Here is a 21,909-nt window from a genome sequence, read left to right on the forward strand (position 1 = left end):
TTCACAGAGCAGGGAGGATGGCTGCCCACCTCCCTGCATCTGTGGAAGCAGCTTGGCTTGCCTAGAAAAGCAGCTCCTGGTTACCCTGATCCTGCCAGTCCCCGTGCAAGGCAGGAGGGGAGAGATTTGCAGTTTATTGGAGCCAAAACCATTAGCCCAGTAGAAAGGAGGTTGCTATTGTGAGGATGTATCCTGCAGTTCAGGTTTCTACTCTGCCTTCTGTGTGAGAGCTGAGGCATCCTGTGACACCAGGAGCAGCGCTTGGTGTACGTACCGTCTGCCAAAGCTCAACAGAAAAGAATAAAGCTCCAACTGCAACACAGCCCGCAGGGTTATGAAGAGCAGTGGAAAGGCAAGGGAGCTGGTGGGCTTTGTCCTGTTCCAGCTGATGGAGCCCAGGCTGTGCAGAGGCATCGGAGCTGGGGGGTACAAGATGCTCTGCTGTGATGTGCTGGTATGAAAGTCTGCTGGCAACCACACCTGGGTGTCGTGGCGCAGAGGTGCCCTAGGCTGTATCTGCATTAGGAAGGAATTTATATTTTGAAGTATATGTTGAAGACTCTTGCATCTTTTCCACCCAAAATGTGATGAAAACAAAATTGGTGCTTGCTTTATTTTAAAGGGCTAATGACGGAATAAAATAAGTATTGTATTTCAGCTTAGAGGGAGGTACAGTGGTCAATAATTCCAGCAGGTGGTTTGAAGAGATGATTTCCTGGACTATTCAGAAATTTTGACCCAACTACAACTGTGAGAAACTTAATACCATTGAATAATTCTATTTTTCTGATAAAAATCCTTTCTCTCTCTCCTCCCAACCCTTGCTTTTTCAAGGACCAAGATAAAAACAAGCCATTGTCTACTCTGGCCAACCTGGCAATCACCGTCACAGATGTGCAGGACATGGACCCCATCTTCATCAACCTTCCCTACAGCACAAACATCTATGAGAACTCACCTCCGGTAAGGGCTGCTGCTTCACTCTGACATGCACGACTGCAGTGTTGCGTGGGGGGCCGAGGGAGGATGGAGCAGGGTATGGGACAGAAAGCACAAGGTATCCCAAAAGAGCTAGAGGAAAACCTCCTCTTTGCAGAGATATTCATCCTTCCTTCCATCACAGGTTTGCTTTGCTTTGCCCCGATGCTTGCGGCTTGGGTGGAAAGAGGAGCCCTGTTTCCATGCTGAAGTGCAAATGCAGGTCTGATGCAGGGGAGATAAATCATGGGATTCAAATGGCATCCAAAGAGAGGCAAACCTTTTTCTTTCTGGAACAACGTGTTTCAAGTCAGCTCCAAAACATTTTGCCCTTTTTAAAAAAAGGAAGCCTAAGCAAGGAGGTTTAGGAAGCCTGACACCCCCCTCCCCCCCCCCCCCAATCTTTTCCTAAACATTTTTTCTTAAATTTTAAAAAGATTTTCTGTTGTTCTTAGCACACAGTCACCCTATTTCCTCCTCACAGCCTATATGCATGCCGTTTCTAATACAAAAGTTGACGAAAAATGTAAATGTTCCTGAAATGAGGCAGTTTTGAAAATGCCAGAATCATCAGCCATTTCAGCACTTTGAGCATTCCCCCCAGGTTTTGCCAAATTGATCCAATCATTTTAGTTCTTCTGAAACTCAGTTTGTCAGCAAACTCGCTGTTTGTGGAAAACGTCTCCCAATCTCTAAATACAGCAGGGCTTTTTTTTCCCTGCAGCAGACGGCGGGGAGTGTGGCAGGCAGCTTCGGCTTTGGGAGCTGTTAGTTCTGCTCCCAGCAAGGGTGCCCAGGACCTTCAGCTCAAGCACCAGCCCTGCTCAGCTGCATCTACCTTCCCAAGGCATCCCACAGCTTTGTCTATAGGGCACATATTTTTGTATATGGATGGAAAAACCTTCTGTCCTAAAATCATGGTGTGGTAGGTATCCATACTACATGTGCATCCCATAAAGTCTCTGGTGCACTGGATCCAAAACACCTGACGGCTCATATAATGCAGTGGTAGGAGGAACTCCAGCTCATTTCAGTTTATGCCTTTTTTATTCACTTTGGAGCAAACTGTTGGCTCTGATGGCATGGAGAGTGCTGGATCAATAGGGCTGAGTCCTACTGTCACAAATCGCACAGTCAGACAGCACGTTACCTGTCTGCCAGCACGAAGATGGCCAAGAAATGGCTTCATGCATTACTTTCATGAAGTGAAAGTTTCAATGAGTTTCAGTGCTGTTGAGACTAAGGACTGCCTCTGTGTTGGGCAGTATGAGCTGCAGGGAAGAAAAAACGCTACTTAGATCACCCTTAACTGGGGGGGGTGGGGGGGGACGACGGGACACCTTAGCTGAAACTATAGAAATGGAAATCCCATGAGTATCAAAAATTATAGACTGCATCACCTTCATGGAGTGACCTGGTATCTAGGAAAGGGAATCTCTCTCAAAATAATGAGATATATATTAGGGCTGGAGCTCAACGATCTCTTTGTGTTGATACACCAATCACAATTATTCACAGAACGTACGCTGTTTGCAGCAAATAATCGCTATGTAACCTGAAATAGGAAATGAGTGAAGGAGGAGTGCTCACCAAACTGTTAGCAGTTTTCTGATGGGTTTAGAGATTTTAATTTCTCTTGGCCCCATGTAACATCTCCAAAGGCATTGAGATATCTAAGATGGATAGGTGCCACCGGAGACATGGTGAAGACGACGACTGCTGAACACAGGCCGTACTTTGAGTGGTACTGCTCTCTGGTTTGGACCCAAAGTCCCATCCTTCATGGGAGAAATCTCCGCTGCTGAAACAAGGACATGGTTTGCTATGGCAAGCCTGGGGTTTAACGTGCATTTTCTTCTCTCCATGGGAAGTGTTCTCATCAGCTCTGCCCTACCCCCTGAGGGAGCCAGTCGCAGTGCGGAGTGGAAACTGTTCACCCTGCAGAATGGCTTGGTTACAGAAAGGATAACAGCAAATTTCAGTGAGGAGCCTGGGCTTGGCCAACTTCTGTCCAAAAACAGGCTTCCAGGTCAAGCTAACAGGCTGCAGTGCATTTGCGGGTGACATTTGCCCTGCTGTCGGCCTCAGCTCAAGATATCTCATCCCAGCCCCAAATCTACAGAGCGGAGACTTGCTGCTGCTCCACATGCCTGCTCTCTGTCTCTCTTGCCTCTCTTTTTATCTGTGGTGCACAGCATGTCTGTGTTCCTCTATCAATGTATCAGGTGAGAATACCTCATCTAAAGTGTATACATTACCTAATAAAATCCTTCTTATTTGGGATTATTGCATCAAATTTTAATTTCCTCACTTGAGTAACAGCATGTCAGCCAGCCCGTCAGTGAAGAGCCGATAGAAGGTGAAAAGAGTGGATAAACTGCAGCAAATTACCGCAAACAGATCTCTATCAGCCCTTTGACTGGAATTGACTGGAATTAAGAAGTGAGAAATAGGATTTTTTTTGCCGTGGCAGCTTTCTGAAGTGCTCACCCCTCCTCCTCCTGCTGCAACGCTGGGCTGTGGTTTGCCTTTCAAGTCCCTAATCCTGTAAGAGAAGAATAAGAAAAAGGGGTGGAGGGGCGCGAGAGGGGAGAGAAGTGCTGTTGTACCTCTCATTTTTCCCAGGCCAGGATCTGGTAGCATAATTTAGATGCGTTTTGGGCACATGCTTATTCGGACACTGAGAAGAAATAAATTTCTTATCGGGCAAAGGAAGAGGATGCAGCAGGGAGAGACTTTGCTGTCTCTGGATGTGTTGTATCTTCTTTCTTGATGCTGTTTATCATCCCAGCATGCCTCAGACATCTCTCCCAGGGCACCTGAGTGCACCAAAGCTGCCTGCAGCTGCGGCAAAGCTCGGTGACATTGTATTTTTCATCCTCAGAGCCTTTTTGGGTTGTCCGTTCTCAGTGTCTGTAGACTGGATAGCAGCATTGATGTTCTCCAGACAAATTAATAGAGGCTGGAGGAGAGGGTCCATTTCCCCTTGCAGAGATGCTGTTGGTCTGATAAGCCCCTGTTTTTTGACTTCAGCTGGTGCATGGTCCAGGCAACTTCGCAGCTTCACTTTGGGGGTGAAAGAGGAGGAATCCACTCGCTAAGAGACAAGCTGAGGCCTGCGAAAGTGTGCTTTATCCCGCAGGGAGCCGTGTGAAGGCAAGAGGGGGCACAAACCCTACTGGTGCTTGGTCCCCAGACCAGCAGTTGTATTCCCTTGCAATAGCATGGTACAGATACATGTCAAATATCATTAAAACAGTTTTAATTCTTCAGCACCATCCCCCTCCTCTTCAAAAACTCCTTGGGTTAAAGAAATAAGGTAGAATCAGTGCTATTTTTGCCCTAGAGTCTCAATAGCTCTGAGTTAATTCTTTCTTACAATATTTCCAGCCCATCAGTGTGAACACTTTATTAAAAGCTCAGGGTTTTATTAAAAAAGGATTGATTTACCCCTGCCCCTCTTCAAAAAAACCCTCAGATTTTGTTTGGGTAATGTGCCATTCTTTATTTTCTTTGCCTTTTTTTTTAAGCATAGGCTTTTCTAGATTATTACTTTTCTAAACCTTCTTCCTCCTTCCCTAGAGGGAGAGAGTTATTCTGTTCTGGTGCTTCAGTCTATACTCACCACCCGTGTCCTTTCCTTGCAGCCTCCGTTGTCTGTGGTAGGCAGGCAAGTTGTTGCTTGCTTTAAGAAATGCCAAGAACATTTGGGAGTTTCCAAGAGCCGCAGTTTCACACCACAAATACATGGGGTGAGCCCTGGGCAGAGCTGTTGGTGCTGGAAGTCAGCTCGGGGTTTCCAGGAGTAAGTGGAAGCCTTGCCAGATGTGTTTGGCTAGAGATGGTGCCCTCCAATTTAGGGGTGCAGCTGGCTGCCTGTGGGAGCCAGAGCACAGCATCTCCTGCCCTTGCCATGCCAAGGCCTAGATAGCAAAAGGTATCTAGGTGGTCTGGTGGGATTTTGGAAGAGAAATTAGAAATTGTTGAGATGTGGTTGGCAAGAGGTCAATCTTTGCTATTGCGGGATGGCCGTGATCAACAGTTTGGTTTGGTTTTGGGTGTTTTCCCATTCCTATTCTCTCCTCTCTGGTTAGTTATCTCTGCTGGTATGGTGAGCAAGACACTTCATGATCATCGTGGGTACTGAGATGAGTATAGCCTGTGTGTAGCATCATGTTTTGCATTACATCATCTCCCTATCTCACTCAGACACGTGCTAAATGAGAATACTCCTTCCTGTTGACTGTGATGAGCGATCATGCTCCGAGGCTGTCTTCATCAGTTGTTACCACTCACTACAAAAGCAGTAATTGCCACCAGCTATGTGGATAATCCCAGGAGCTGGGATCTGCCAGTCTTGTGGATATTGGAAGCCTCTTGTGAAAGAGCTGACAGGAAGGATGGAAATCAGGAAGGATGTGAAGGGGTGGCCAGGTCCCTGCCTCTGCTGTGGTTCCAGGAGGTGGTGTCCAAGAATGGTAGGGAGCTCAGCCCTACTCCAGCACATGTTTCTCGGTCACCGGTGAAGTGGACAGGCTGGTGAAGGGGCTTGTGGAGAAGGAGGAGACACACAAGGCTGCAAGAAGAACAAGGGGAGACCCAGTCTCCGAAAACAGCAGCGTGAAAGCCATCATCATGGGCTTGCCAAGGACCAGGCAAACCTTAGCATGTTCTCTAGCAGCCCTCATTCTTGGGATCAGATGTCTGGATAATTTCTTTCCTATGGGCATCTCTATGGCACGTGCTGCTGAGATATCCGAATGAGATTCCCCTTCCTCCTGTCCCAAACTTTCCCGACTGTAACATCTGAGCTCATCGTTTTCTCTCTCCCAACAGCCCTTCCCCTTGGCTCCTATGGGAGGGACCTTTCCTGCAGATAAAGTAGCCCCAGCATCGGCGGGCCGATTGGTATTCTTCGGCCATCGCGGGAGCCCTGTCTTCTCCCGCAGCTGCCTTCCCTTTGAAATGTGCTGCACGGCAGGTGACACTTATCATTCTGTGCCGCTCCCTCGCTTTTTGACAGGCGATGAGCGAGCTGTCAGATGGGCCGAGTGCCTTCACCCACTGCCCCTGCCATGGAGGAGCTCCCGCTTTGCCAGGGAGCAGAGGGGGGCTTGTGCGTGCCCCAGGGGGACGGCAGATTAAAGCAGAGTATGCTGGGGAGAGCATGCTGGATTGCATGCCTCTCCTTTTTTTCTCTGCTTTGCCTTGCTCTCCTTTCCACATCACTTGTTCTGCTTTCCCACCTGCTCCTTTCCCACTTTTCTTGTGTTTTTTAGCTATCCTTGCTCCTTTGGAAAGGACAGTTATTGTCAGTGATTTAGAGGCTCTCCGGCAGCTGCTGAGCATCACCAGCCGAGTGCTGCTCAAAGGCCAGTGACCTGGGATTTATGGCTAATGTTCTCGGTTAATAATGTGGATTTACTTAAGGAGTCTATTGCAATGCCCTCGGAGATCAGGGAAGGGGCAGTCTGCCTGGCCCCAGGAGCCTTCTTTACGGCTGGCAGCAGCAAAGCATCTCCGTTGAGCCTGCAGGGGCATGCCTCTGAAAGCTGGGGAAGACGGCAAGTCCCTGCTTTCCACTGGTGATGTTTCTGCGGCAGCTTTCCCTTTGGCCTTCAACTGATGGATTGCAGGACAAATGCAACACTGCCGTCCCACTATGCTCCCTCGTTAGATATGCAAATGCCTCTGTTGACATTTCCTTTGAGGGCAAAAAAAAAAAAATTAAATTAAAATTGCTCTTTTTCCCACTGTTGATAAACCAATGAAAACAAGAACAGCTGAGTTGTAAATTTTTTCATGCTACATTAATTATGTGCATGTGTGTGTGTTTGTATTCACATGGGCTCACTGCAGTGCGGCGGGGGAAGTACGGTTTATGGACTTGACATGAGCATGTGATGTTTTTATTTAAAGAACTAAACAAGAATTTTGAGTCACTTTTATGTTATTCATTGGTTTTGGGGGACTCTTGGCCTCATGGACCTTTCTGGTGGGCTATAAGAAACAGCTCTGTCCTGCAGGATGGAGGATGAGGTGGGTGAGCTGGCAGTTGCAGAAACTCCTGCCTGTGGGCAATCCCCTGTTCTCGGCATCTGTCCAACCCTCCTCCTTAAAGGTTTCAATTAAAATCTCTGCAGCTCATTTAGTTATGCAGCTGGATGCTGATGGCCAGCACGAGCATCCCTCGTCACCTAGGGTGCCTTGTTTGAAGAACACAGGGGGAGAAGAGGACCAGTTGAAACTGGGAAGCCAGTGGGAGATAAAACTGGTGTAACGACCAGTGCTGAAGGTCATGGTGGGAGCGAATTGTTGCCTTTGGTTCTCGAGGGACTGTGGAGTGAAAATCTCTGTGGCAGAGGAGTGTTTGCTTTTGCCTGTCACCCAGAGCCTGTGCAGCGGTGATGCTGCAAGAAGGCACGTCCTGGCTTTGCCAATGCTGCACCTTCGGTTTCTCCTTCCTCTTCTTCCTCGAGCACTGATAGCTGTGCTTAGCACACTGACCTTGCTTCAAATCCTCCTCTTCTGGGCAGGGGATAAGCAGCATGGGGAACGAGCCTGGTGGTGCTCTACCAGTCCCTACGGGCGCTTGCCCTGGTACAAACCTACTGCATGGTCAAGCTCAGCCTGCTCGGTGGTTCAGTTAGAGAACAGACCGGTCCTGCCCTCAGCATCACCAGCTACATCCTGGGGTGGGTTAGCAGAGTTTCCAGCTTGCACAAGAGTGATGAGCGGTGAGCCCGAACTGCCCTAAGAAGTAGGGTTGGGACTTTTCCATGACTTGCCTTGTCCTTGGACAGGTTTTCCTAAGCACGTGGCCCACGGTAAGAGGCACAACACCTTGGCAGGGTGCCCTGGGAGCCCTACCAGTGCTCAGCCGGGGGCTGTAACGCGTGTCTCCTATCTGTCCTCAGGGTACCACCGTGCGGATGATAACAGCGATCGACCAGGACAAGGGACGTCCCCGGGGCATCGGCTACACCATTGTCTCAGGTAAGTCATGGGGGATGTGGTGGGGAGCCCAGCGGGGCCGGAGGAGCTAGCCCTACAATAAGTCTTTGTACATCCCGTGCCTGGAAAATCGTGCCTATTTGGCTAAGTTTCTCCTCGACTGTACTGCTTGCTGTTTTGGTTTGTTGTTGCTAATTATAGAGTCTACTGCTACAGCTGAAAGCTTTTACTCCTCTGAAAAGCTTGCTTTGCCTTTGATGCTATCAGAGCGCGTCATTCGTGGCATCTCCCTTTCCTCAAGCAGCGGACATTATTTCTAACAAATTTGACAATATCTCATAGCGAAACCTTTCAGTCCTAATGACGAGTAGCAAACAGCTCCACTTCACACAGCGCCATAGAGGAGACCTGCAAAGAGCCAGGCGTAAAACTCTTGTTGGCGGTCCGGTGGTTATTGTTTAGGGAGAGAATGGTACTGATTACAGGCTGAATGGCTCCTGGAGGTTTCCACAGCGTTTCCCGAAAGCCTCTGTGCCAAGGGCTGGCCTCCCAAATCATTGCTAGAGCTTCGCAAGCTGGGAGGTAGGGGGCTGGACCTGCAAGGGTGCAGGGCTAGAGAATGAAGCTTAATTAAAGTGGTGGAAGGTTTCTGCCTTCTGACAGGCACGTGGATTAATCCTGCCTTTGCAGACTGGCTCTGAAGCCTGAAGGAAGCCTGAAGGAACCCTTCATAGTGCACATGGGTAGCTTGCTGAAACTGCTGTCGCTCGGTAATGCTTGGCTCCGTAGATGCTTGGACTGTAGCTTGGGGACCTCCCTTTGGGGGAAGGTCTACCAGGTTGGTTTGACCGGCTGTGAGAAAAAATGACTGCTTCAGGTTACAAGATAATTAATTTTCAAAGAAAGGTCTGTATGAGGTGTCTGATGCTGAATGCTACTTGCCTTGCTATTGGTTTTGGAGAAACCCTCCTTGCAGCCCCCAAGCCCAAATCTCTTTTGTCAACCTCTTCTGATGGTAAAAAAGCCAGGGGCAGGGCAGTCTGGGCAGGCATTTCCAGGTAAAACTCAGATAGATGAGTTTTGGAAAGGCCAATCTTTGGGGCTGGACCCGTCTTGTTTAAGAAGCCTTGAGGTCAGCAAGTCTTTGCTATGTCCAAGGCAGACTTTGATGCTCACTGGACTGCACTCAGATGCTGCTTTGGTGGGGCTGTGCCTTGGGGACAGACAACTACTTGGGTTAATCCAGGAGCGAGGGTCCAGCTTGGTGGGTCTGGACTGTAACACTATTTTTGGCATTGCTTTTTGGGGGGATCTTCACGGCAAGAAATGGTAGCGATGCCTCCTCTCCCTGCTGTGCCACATGCTTTGGGTGCTGGCTGGCAGCTCCTTTGAGCTACATGTGCGGAAATAATTTCCCAGTTTCTCTTTCTCAAAGACCAGCCGTTTCAAATGCTCTTTTAATCAACGTCTAGGGTCAAGGTGATTTCACCCTGACTTTCAAGTCCACTGATCCTGACTGCAAGTATCCAGGTCAGTCTGCCTTTGAAGATGCAAGGATTATTTATTCCTCTAATTCTCTCTGCAATTTATTCTAACATTCCCCTGGCATGAAGTGAATGAGAGATTCCTCCACATTGCGTGTATCAACTGGCTAAGGTGCAGCAAGGACTTTCTTTGGCTAATACGAGCCCTTTTTCACTGGAGACTGGACTGAAACATCAAACTAATTTTGCAGCTGCCTCTGAACTACTATGAGGATGGTAAAAGCCTTCAGCTTACAGAATCCTCACCTAGCTCAAAGCCTGAAGATGCTCAGCAGCTGGGAAATCACCCTTGTCCTGTTTGTATACCCTCCTTTGGGTATCTGCTGATGGCTATGGACCATTTTTCTGACTCAGTATGGTGTAGGTATCTAGTTTTCCCTGGTCAGCACCAGTGCAATACAAACAGCTCTGGGTTTTCAGGAGCCTTTATTTGATGGTTCAAACCTACAGAAACAACCGTGCAATCTATAGAGGGTTAATTTGCTAAACGCACCCATCCGCTCATCGTCACGTCAGCCTTTCTGCTCATCCGATGGTCATGGCTGCTCTACCGAATCAAGGAAACAAAACCTTGGACCCTGGATTTTTACCTGGAGCGTTCACGTATGCTCTTATTTTCACGTCTGTCTTTGGTTTTCCTGCAAAATAGCAACAATATCCCTTTGTGAGCATCCCCCACTCAGTTCCAGGGTAGCCGTCAGCCTGGCCGTTACAGCCGGGCGAAGGGATGGTGGAAGTGAGCCAGGCATGCTCTGGGAGCCTGGTGGCAGCGGGGTGCGGAGTGACAGGCAGGCAGATCAGTGCAAACATCCTCATATCTGCTTGCATATGCCAAAAGCTTAATCCCTGCCCCCGGTCCCGCCTGGCGGGGGCCAGCTCTCATATCGGAGTATCAGGCAGAACACATCAAAGAGTGATTAAATGGCTTTGCCTTTTTTTTTTTTTTTTTCCCCCAAACACGAGAATTGCAGAGTATTTTCATAACTGGCCAGGAGTCCTTCTCCTGTCGGCACCAGCATCTTGTAGAGTGGTGGTGCTAGGAAGGATCAGCCCGTGGACAGACCAAGGACGACTGCAGATACCCGCTGTCGCCTCCTGCCTCCTCCCCATCCTCACCCTGCCTTCAGCTGAAGGCAGAGGTTTTCAAAATCCCTGAAGCCAGGCTTCAGGATGTTCTGCTTCCACCTTGAATTGAGTTCGTTGCCAGAGTTTGCCAGCTCTGTTCTACTGCCAGATTGCGGCCAAGGTGTGTGGCTGAGGGCAAATTTTAAAGAAAACATGGTCATGGGGCAAACAGGTTTTTTTCTGAACTCGGTAGGAGTGTGAGTGCCTCCCCTACTCTGCTCAAGGTATTCTCTTATACTTTCTATGATTTACTTCTTGCTTTTGAAAGAGGAAATTACCTTCTGATGTCTGAGAGTCTGGACATGGGAACCGGCCGCTAGCGCACCTCCAAAATTCTGCTCACTCAAGGCAAGCGATGTTTTTTGGCAGGCAGGTAAAGCCTAATTAACTTGTCATTATCCTCAATCATGATGCTAAAGGTCAGTGAGCAGATTTTGTGCCTGAGCTGGTAAATTTTTATGGCAATTTTGCAAAAAAACGTCTAACATATGGGAATAGGGGAAGCAAATTAAATTAGAAACCGACCATAAGCAGAAGTGAAAACGGTCAGTGGAGGTAGTAATTATACCTGGCTCTTCAGCTCACTTGCACGAGGGGAGGTGGTGGTGATGCTGTTCCCATTTCATGGCAGGGATTGGTGATGCCTCTCCCTGACTCTCCCAGGCTTTCGGGCATAGGGCTTGCATATAGCTGTTCTGATTTTACTAGCTGGGGTTGAATATACAACAGTGAGAAAGCTGAAAAGCAACCTAGCCATTTATCATTTCTTTCTTATCAATATCTAAAGCATTGGTATGATTTGGAGGTGGGATATAAAAATTAATTTGGAATTGCTGGTGTCCTAGTCAGCTCCAGCCCTCGGGTAGCTGCACCTCAGAATATACTGCAGCAGTTCTTATTTATATGGCTATCTCCAGCACAAGGTCCTCCCATGACAGGAAAACAATAAAGCTAAAAGGTTAACCATAACCACATAAAATAAGACTTAAGATCTAACTTTATGCTGCCAGCTTACAAAGCTGTTAAGCCTGAAATGACGGAGGAGCGCTGATCTAGCTGTGTCACGGCTTTGGCTAGTTGTCCTGTCAGGGAAGATGAGCCTGCCTGCTGCCTGCCTGCCTGTACTGGGAATCATTTCCATATCTTGTAGGGAAAAGCCATTCAGTTGTTTCTCCCCCTTCCTTCCAATCTGAGTATTTTAACCCCATGAAAACATGCACTTTTTTGCCCTGCACTTTGCAAGGAGTGGGGGCACCGCCGTGCAAAAGACTATTTGAAAAAGAAATCCAAATCGAGACCTCACGATTCAAGCCCCTCGTGCTGACAGGCTGGTCGGTGTCGGGGCTCCCGTCACTCCGACGGGTGTTTCTGCTGCTTTTCCCACGCAAAAAAGAGAGCGCAGGCAGCCCGTGGCCAGTACCCTGCAAAAGCCCTCCCTCCCCAGTTCCCTGGCTGCTTTGACAGGTTGGAGATATTCAGCTGCTGAGGTCAGGGCTCTGTTTGAAGGACAGATAATTAATCCAGCAAAGTAATCCACGGCTCCTTTTTGGCAGATTTATGGAGATAGCCTCTGTACCGGGGACTCTGCCTCATCATCTTTCATTTCCCAGGCAAAGCGAGTGACTTGTTGTATAACATGACCTGTTCTAGATAAGGCTTTTCATTTAGGGAACTCTCTGGTCTAACAGAGATTGATTTTCCCGGTGGAAATCGGATGGCCCCGGTGCTCTCGGCAGGATCAGGCCTGCAGACGGCAGTGTGTTTTCACGTTTGCTGCTGCTGCACATCTCCTGGGGCGTGGGGAATCCTTTGGCTCTTTAAGAGAAGGATTTTTTATCATGAATTAAATGACAATTTAATTAATAGGCAGGAGGGGACTTTGGCCCGTGAGGTCTTGTTAGGAATACGTATTGTATGACCACAGTCTCGTGCTTTGCTCGCTAGTGGTAAACTTTGAGTTTCATTTATTTCCAGGACAGTCAGGAGACTTGATGTCTCCTGGCACGAAGATGTGAAGGTGGCCTGTGCTGCTTGGGCAGGTATCAAAGGGTTAAACCAGGGAGAAGGGTCCCAGGGCTCTGCAAGATGCCTGAACGTCAGTCTCTGCCTGCCTTCACATTTCAGGTGCAGTGATGGATGGGCAATGGGAGATTGCACAAAGGCAATCCATATGTCCTTCCCAGGGCTTGGAAAGTCCTGCAGGAGAGAGGGGAGGGAGCGCACGGCTTTCAGTCGGTGAGCTGGTCCTTAGGGCTCTTCACAAACTCTTGGGCATTTTTTTTTTTCCCCGAGTTGATTGCTTTAGGAGACTGATGCAGTTTCTGGCAAAGCACTCTCTTCCTAAATCTGGTGCATCCCAAGGGAAGCATGAATTAAAAATCATTATTTGTACAATGTAATGGAAGTGTGAGTTGTAAAAGCAAGAGGGAAGTGTGTCTGAAAAGAATTGTTCTCCCTCTTTCTTCTGCTTTTCCTGCTAAGGAATAAAATATATGTAAAAATCAGTGCAGTAGCTCTCAGAACATGTTTCACATGGTCTTAACTGATCTGGAGTCCCCGGCTGCCTTTCTTTTGACAGTGCACCACAAACCCTTGAGGTAAGGTTAAGTGGCTAAAGAGGTCTCCTAGCCCTCAGCTGCTGACACCTCCCTTCATATTTCAACCTGACTTAATAAAGAAGGCAGGGCAAAGCACACCACTTCCCTGAGTCCCTTAAACTAGACATCAGAGAGGATCCTTGGAAATAGGACCTTCTAATTTTAATATTCCTGTTGCCAGCTGGCCTACATCGTGCCGGCTTTTTCCCACATTCAGATCGCTCAGTGAACTACTAGGGTGTTAAAGTCCTCACAAATTACGCCTGCTGGGAGGGCCTTCCAGTGTGATTTAAAGGCAGTCATCATAGCAGAACATTTCTGTAGGAGGACACGCTGATGGGTGGAAAAGTGCCTCACGCGGAGTTATTCATCAAAGGCTGTTTTTCCACCCTGCCAATGCAAGGGGATGAAACGGCACAAAGAAGAGATGGTGGCTGTGGCCACAGCCCCTCTTTTCTTGGCTTGGTTGTTCCCTGTCTTCCTCCTCACTGCTAATGATGCTTCATCGTCACACTGGCATCTTGCTTTGGCTCCCTGGCAATCCAGAAATCACTGGAAAGATACAGCTGGGATAATGGTTTGCACGGCGGGTGGTCCCCCAGCAAATGGCCTTTGGTAATTAAGACTATACTTTCCCATTTATGTGTAAATATGAAACAAAAGCATATTTTTTGTTCAATTTCTGGGACTTCCTATCCCTTCCTGGGATTTAATGTGCACTCAGGATGCTGGCAGCCACTGGAGAAGGATGAACCTGTGCTGTCTCTGTTGGGGCTAGAGAAAACAACCAGTTCAGAGGTGGTTTTTAATGGAAGATTTTCTGAAAGGTGTTGAGCCTGGAGATTTGGGGTTTATGTTAAAAGCTGATTCAGACTTGTTACCGGGCATATTACAGTGTACTCCTTTCATGTTCTCTTGATGAGTCTGCGTACTGCTGTGGGAGAGGCAGGAGAGGTGATTTGTGGGTCTCTCAATCCAGCCCAGGCACAGTAGCTGTTAAGAAAGTGCCAGTTTTATGTGTTTGCATCCTTTGGCTGCAGAGTGTGAGTGTGTTCTGCAACTGCTGCTCTGAGGTGGTGATGCCTGGCAGCCCGAACCAGCCCGTTCTCTCTGGGAATGCAGGCTGCCTTCTGCGCCCTGTTTATTAGGACAAAATCCTCTGTGAGCTCAGGTGGAGGGTTAAAGTGCTGCTGTTACAGAAATGAGTGAAATAAACATTTACGGTAGTTTTCCCTGTGTTGCTCTGCTGTCTTGACTCACAATCCAGCTGTTGGCTGCTCTCCCGTAGCAGGTTTTAGGGTTAGATTCATGGAAAGAGGAAAGGCTGGGAGGAAAAAAGCCAAGCCAGGCAGTGCTGGTGATTTGCCTTCCCTTTGGGCCACGGAGCGCATTTTAGATGACGTGGGGGAATGGTGGTTGTGGTCCAAGACTCAGCACCCTTTCATGTGATGAATTACACTCAGAGCAGGAACCTTTAAACTCTGCGGGCTCTGTTCTCCTCTCTGGTACCCAGCCACTGCTCCTGGGGGCTTCGGAGGGGGATTGCACCTTGGGTGATAAATCTCTCCTTTTATTTTCTCGTTCTGTACATTCGGTTCTAAAAAAGGGAACTGTGCCAGCATTTACTCCAAGCTTCTTTTGTGGCTCTGCAAGATCAGAAATTCTGCTGTTTGTGCTAGAATGGGCAATTAAATCTTTTGGGGAAGATACTAAAAATGCTTGTTTGCAGAGCAGGCGTGTGCAGAGGAGTGCCGGCACACAACTTTGGGCTTGAATTAGTTGCCCCAGAGAGAGCTGCATCCTCTGGGAAGAAGAACAAACCAAAGCCCAGAGCAGGAGGAACCGGCACTGTGTTCTAGAGCAGCATGTGGCAGCATCTTGATTTCATGCAGAGTGAAGAAATAAAGCTCAGGTTATAACAACCCCTTTTCCTTTGGAAGTAATTTGTTTCCTTTGAATTTAAGTGTGGGGCAAGGTATCTGCCCTGGCATGCTTCCCTGCATATCGCACGGGGGCAAAAACTCAAGGTGAAGAGCAGCAAGGTGGTCACAGCAGCTGATGGACTATTTATACGATGATAACTGTGTCTGTTGCTGACTCTATGAACCACATCCAACAGCATCTATTTCGGTGCCGAGGAGCCCTGACAGAGCACATTTTGATTAATAAATTATCTGGCGCAAGGTGTGTGATGGGTTCCCCTTTCACATCTCATGAAAGTCATCCGCTCCAAGTTCAGCAGCTCAGCAAGCCCAGGGCCTTTTAAGGATGTGGCTGCCCGCTACAAATGGCCCTTCGTGTAGGGGGGGTGGGAAAATTTGCCTGCGTGGGAGAATCGGCTTCCCCTGGCTGACAGGTAGCTCTTCACTAGAGCTGGGCAGTAGCTGCATCTCTCCCTCCTACGGGTTTGAACGATGCTCAAAGGCCAAAGGGGTAGGGAGGAAGGAGGAGACATCATTGTCTTTTTTTTTTTTCTTTTCTTTTCTTTTTTTTTTCCCCTGGGTTGGAGCCAGTATTTCTAATGGCCTTTTTAAACCGTGAGAGCGTTGGCCGAGGGCAATTAAACATTATGGCCCTCATCTATAAAACCCCTTGTTATAGCAGTGTTTCTCCAAAATGATGCCTATGCCACCATCCGTTCCTCAATGAGCATGGAAAAACACTCCAAATGGGCTACTGTGATCCATCCCGTTGCTCCCAACCCAGCACCACGTCAGTCCCTGCCTTCCCGGTCCCCTGCCTGGCCGCAGTGGATGTAGGAGGTGCTGCTGTCCTGTACCCACACACAGATGGAGGGATGGGAAAGTTCTCCTTCTCCTTTGACCTGTGTCATAACCAGAAGCTTGGCTTGTATGTCCTGAGCAAGCCTGTTCCGTGCAGGTGAGAGCAACAAGTCTGCCAGAAATGCATTCATATTGCTGTCCCAAAGTTCATTCTTTTTTTTTTTTGTTCTCACCTTTTGTCTGCCTTTTTGAGTATTTAAAAACATTATCTGCTCTGCTTTTCTTCTCTCTGCACTCCCTTTTGCTGCCCAGCCTTTCCCTTTCTGCCACGACTCTGATTCCTACTCTAGGTCTCTCTCCCGGTCTCCTTTGTCCAGCTCCGCAGGTTTGCAGCAGTGGCAGAGAGGTAGAAGTGGAGCCTGCCTTCCCACAGGGTGTTCCTCTCCGGAGGATGCTATCTCCTAGGCAGCCTCACATTTATTTTCTGCACCAGGCCCTACCCTGCTTTTCTTAAAGCCGTGCTTGCTTTCCCAGCACTTGAAAGCAGAGCTCCTCCTTTGCTGATGAAAGACCCATTTATTCCTTAGCTTTGCCTGCTCCATGCAATGGAGCTGGGTTCTCTGGTTCTCTGCGAACATGCCACATCCTAGTCTGGATGGGGAAGGAGGAGGAGGACATGTAAGCCCTTGTTTAGCAGAAACTGGAGGATGGTCTGGGGTTCCCTTCTCAAACCAGGGGCATGGAAATGAAGTCCTTGGTCACCATCTAGAAATGCTTTGGAGGTTTGGACCGGACTTCAGGCTAGGCAGTAGACGGCTCAAGCAGGGACACATCCAGCAGCTGGTAATTCCTGAGCCAAGTGAGCGATCATTTCATTGCCTGCCTGGTGTGGAGCAGAAAGTTGTGTGTGCCATGGCGTGAGCATGGCTTGTGGGAGAGCGTGCAAGGGGGACACAAAGGAGGGGGAGCAGCAGGGGTGCCTTTCTGAAGGTCACTTTGCTTCCATGTCAAGTGTGGCCACAATAGTTCCTGTCTGCATCATTAAAACAGTTTGCAGAGGGCAAACTTGGAGATGGAAAGATCTGCACCGTTCCATGTCCTCTGAGAAACAGGATTATCTGAGGATCTGGACTGGGTTTGAAATCCCTGGAAAGATTCTCTATCCCCTCTGTGTTCTCCCTCTCGTGTCTATGTATTGAAGTATCGCTTCAAAACCAGCAATGAGCAAACTGTGGTTTGCTCCGTTGGTGTGCCCAGCAGGCAGTGCTAGCCACTGGCCATGCAAGCCATCGGCTAGAGCATTGGGGCAGCATGATGAGGAGCTGGCTCAGCTCATGGTGTCCACCTGGGTGTGAGGCCACCGTGGGCACAGACCCCTGTGACCAGCGTGGCTGGGAGCAGGATGGAGCAAGCACTGGGAGAGCAGTGGAGTGGACAAACCGGTTGAAAGCCATCAGCCAGCGTGGCTGACTGCACCGTCAGCTGCGAACTAAGCTGCGCCTAACCCAGGCTCGGCTTTTTCCTGCATCAGGAAGTTGACGGAGAGATAACAGGAAAGAATCATGCAGGGAGAAGAAATTATACAGAGGTGGGGAGGGAAAGACAAAATTGGCTATTTTTCCCCCACCTTTTTTTTTTTTTCCTTGCTCTGAGGAAAGTGAAGACTTGTAAAGATGATTAGAGAGATTTTTGCAAAGAAAGCATCTCGGGGGAATGTGCATTGTTCAGCAGTGTGAGTACTTCAGCGGGGATCACTGGTCAGAGCAATAATGAAGCAGTGGTTGGAGAGGCATTGTAGAGGAAATTATGAAAGGCCTCTGAGGGACAAGTTTGGAGACACTTCTTTCCCTTCTGAGGCTAATTTGCAAAGCCGGCAATTCTCTGCTAGCTGAAAGGCACCCCAGAGGGCATCAGATGCATATCTGCCATTTGAGTGGCACTGGGGAGGCTGAGCTAGAGAAAAACCTCTGATGTGCAGACTGGGAGGGTATTTGGGTCCCTAATTTATTTGTCCATCCTTTAAAAAATGACTGTGGTCAAACATGAAACACATAACCATTATTAGGATACGGCGCTCAGTGCTGTTTAGTCCTTTGTGTCAAATTCCTGCCCTGTTGACCTATTTCCACTAAAATCTATTGGTCTCCACATTTACAGATGCCTGTTAGCGGAACGGTATTTTGTGATTAAAAATGTATTTTATTATGCTTTATATTAAGGGGATCGTACCAAAATCACCCTGATGCATAAACTTTACCATGGCAACATGGCATCCTCGAGCATTTAAATGCCTTGCAGCACAATTCAATATATCTTATGGAGTGTCCTTCAAACCTGGTATCAGAAGAAGTCTCCTAAAGAGTCAGCCATAAATTACAGAGCAAAGGTGGGAAGTCAAGATGAAAAGAGAGGAATCATCCAAGGGAGCAGACTAGAGATCTTCACATACAGCAGTGAAAAGTTAGATTTAAAAAAAAAAAGCAATGCTGCCGCTACTATTTAAGTAGCCATGCATCAGTTCATTAAGCTGGCTAGCAGTCAATGGGCCATTTTGGATGGAGAGAAGAGAGGACTGAGGACAGAAATGGGAGGCATTCGGCCCAAGAGGAAGTTATACAGGCTTGGTAATGGGGGAGAAAGGTGTTACAGCACTTAGGGCCCTGGGAGAGAGAGGAGATGCTGGCAGCCAGTGGCTCGTGAAGGCCAGGGTGGCTCCTGGGGCTGGGAGGGAAGGGAGAGACAGACCTGGAGGCTTTGGCCATCCCACAAAAGGTGCAGCCATGGTTAAACAGGGGATCAGAAGGGAGAGAGGTGGATGCTGAGTGATGGGAAACAACTTTCTGTGGCAGCAGATCTGTCTTGCAGCTCCCTTCCAGGGAAATGATGAATGTTGCGTATGTTTCATTCATGCTGAGATATATTGAAAAGTCAGGATTTTTTTAAAATTTTTGACTGGGATGGATGTAACGTACCTGCAAGGTTTCCTTGCTCCTGTTTGGGGCTGGATCAGGGGTTTCTGCATACCATGAGACGATGAGGGGAGTGGTGTGGGTGGCCATATGCCTGTGTGTAACCTCCTTGGTCATCACTAATTCAGCAGTCTCCTCTGGTATTGTGTTGGGCCGGCGTCAGGTATCCCAGGCTCCATGTACCAACTGCTTTCTTTTTTCTGTCTGACAGAGAGAGCACCTGGGACTGTCGCAAGGGCATTCCCAGTGCAGGTCATTCGTCTTTTTAGCATCTGCTGGCCGTGAGACTCAAGTGTTGTCTTAATTCTCTCTGGGTGTCTAATTCCAGAGGAGGAGTCAAGCTGAGGATAGGATGCTTGGTGGAGGCATCGCAGCCCTCCATGGCACCCTGTCTGGTTGCTTGCACGTAAGGACCAGCACAGAGGCTAAATTCGGCTCAAGTAGAGCAAAACAAGGCAGCTCCATGGGGTCAACACATCTGGCAAGAGCATAAAAGCAGGGCAAGTGCCTATAGTACTTATCCTAATACTCTCCCTGGCACCAATACATCCAGCTAAGAAAATTCCCAAGCTGTGTGTGGCTTCTCTGTTATTTGATAGATTTTTTTTTTTCCATTAACTTCCCTAGTCTCTCCTTGAATACGTGTGGAGTTTTATCATCTTCAGCATCCACTGGCAAGAGACCCCACAGTTAAACTACTGCTTGTTATGCGAAGAATTACTTGTGAGCTTGATTCATCTGCACCTTCCTCTGATCAACCTGGACTGATGTCCCTTAACTCTTGTATTTTAAGACAGAGGCTGTGCCCACCCCAGGGACATGGTGCCCTGTGAATGCAGGCGGTTGTTCAGAGGGGAGCACCTGGATTTGTCCCTAGTTTCGGCATATTTTAACCAAAACCCTTTGAAATTCTTCAGCTGCCTGCAGCATTTGCAACTTTATTAGCTTTTGAAAGGAAAGCACTGTTTTGAGCCCTGAGCTGGGGCAGGTGAGAGGAGGAGAGGACCATTACAGCCATTAAATTTTAAAGCACATTGAGATAATGTGCAGGGTTCGCAGAGCCCACTGCAGCCTGTGCCCAGCTCGGAGCTCCTGGCCTGGCAGCAGGGCTGCTCTGTAAAACCTCTCTTCCGAGCACCAGGTCCGGTCATGCATGGAGACTGGCGGGGCAGGAGGCTCATGTCATCCTGCTTCCCTCTCTGCGTTACTGCCCGCACCATTTGGCATCAGCTGTACCAGCTGCTTGTGCTCACACTGCCTGTTATTTTTCTCAGGTAACACCAACAGCATCTTTGCACTGGACTACATCAGCGGAGCCTTAACCCTGAACGGGCCGCTGGACCGGGAAAACCCCTTCTATAGTGCTGGATTCATCCTCACGGTGAAGGTGAGACCTCCTCCATCCAGGAGACGCACCGGCAGAGCAGGATGGGGAGGGCATCCTGCTTGGGGACAAGTCCTTCAAGGTGGAGGCACAAACCTGGGGCATGTAGCTCCTGTGGGCATGCAGAGCCGTGATGTGCTGTTCCCCGACTAAGCCAGGTGGGATGTTTAACACAGCCCCCTTGTATGGTGGCCGAAAACGTGCTTGCCTCTATATGGATGTATAGGGTCATTTTTGGTGCCCTGGCTGACCTCCAACTAGATCTCCCTGTGGTTGTATCTGCTGGCAGCATGCCAATGCCCTGGGATTGCAAATAACGAGACACATACATTCAGGCACCTCAATTGTGCCTATTTCCCACCTTTCCCCCCCAAAACCCCAGAAAAACAGGAACATTTTGTCATGTCAGTAGGCAGCGGTGTAACAGGGCATCGTGTGCGTCTGTCCAGCACAGGCAGGCACGGGGAAGGAGTGATGCTGAAAGTTGCCTTGTCAAGAAAAGGCACTGGAGCGTGGTCTTGCAGCCCTACCAGCTCCACCTGAGAGCAGCTCCCCAGTGCCACTCGCAGCCTTGTAATTAAAATCAATACCAAGCTGGGCAGCTGGTTGGAAATACATTTAGAAGTATAGATTCTGCTGGGCCGGGGTGGGGAAAAATCAGCATTGTAGGAAGGGTCATTGATTGGGAGGGCAGCAGCCGGCACATCACCTTCTTGTTTTGGCAAGTGCGATGCTTTGTTGGGGGAGAAAAGGGACAGGAAATTACCCCTTTTGGTCCCAGGCACAGGTCGTACTGTGGGGCTTTATGCAGAGGGAAGAGATCCGCTTCCATCCCTAGTATCTCTTGGTTTGGGCTTTTATAGTTTAAATTCAGTAGAGATCAAGAGAGGGAGGATTGTCTGGTTTTAATAGGGACAAAAATATCTATTTAATCTTGGAAAGGTTTGTGAACCTGAAAATTTGCCCATTTTCCTGCGTGCATGATAATGGAGTTCCAACTATATTCTGTTGATCTGATAGATTTTTATTTCCTCTCCCCACAAACTTTGCATCCTCCCGCAAATGCCAACTCTCTGCGGCCCATATCCCCGGGACCCAAAATGTTCTCTGCTGCTCTCGTCCTGGAGCACGCAGTGAAAATACAGCTGGATTGCTCCTTGTTCGGATTAGCCTGTTCTGCTGTTGTGTGCAGAAGCGGTGAATAGCAATGAGCCGTGTGGGTCGTGTTAGCATTGCTTTTCTGTGCCCACAGCAAAGCAAGATTATCCAAAGGACAAGAGGAGGGACTCTGCTTGAAAAGGCTGTTTCACGAGTCTTGCTTCTCTGGCAATAAAATCTGCATTCTTTCCTTTTGGGAAAGCAAAATCAAAGTCCTTCTTGAGACAGAGGTGTGATATGGAGTCATGACTCAGCTCTGTATTTAGACACATGTTGGCAAACCTATTTTAGGGTCTAAATCTTGTTTTCCTCTGTTGCCCTAGTTTTCTGTCCCTTTAGTAGTACTATGGTGGTTAGGTCCCTGCTCCTGGTCCCACCTCAGGAGATCGGAGAGGAGAAAATAGGAGTGCTATTTACTCCATCATGGCTTCCCTTATTTTGAGGACTGTCTCTCACACCTCGCAAGGCAATTTTTTG

At 48.5% G+C, this 21,909-nt stretch overlaps 1 protein-coding gene across 1 annotated transcript in view; it reads left to right on the forward strand.

Annotated features, from left to right (window-relative positions):
* Positions 1-21,909, forward strand: part of LOC140655636 (cadherin-23-like) — a 130,346-nt gene that overhangs the window by 53,740 nt on the left and 54,697 nt on the right. Inside the window, exons 6-8 of the mRNA XM_072870380.1 lie at positions 835-963; positions 7,896-7,974; positions 20,165-20,277. Coding sequence (XP_072726481.1) covers positions 835-963; positions 7,896-7,974; positions 20,165-20,277 — 321 coding nt within the window. The remainder of the gene's footprint in view (positions 1-834; positions 964-7,895; positions 7,975-20,164; positions 20,278-21,909) is intronic.

Source organism: Ciconia boyciana, chromosome 8 (genome assembly GCF_034638445.1).
Source record: "Ciconia boyciana chromosome 8, ASM3463844v1, whole genome shotgun sequence".
Classification (NCBI taxonomy): domain Eukaryota; kingdom Metazoa; phylum Chordata; class Aves; order Ciconiiformes; family Ciconiidae; genus Ciconia; species Ciconia boyciana.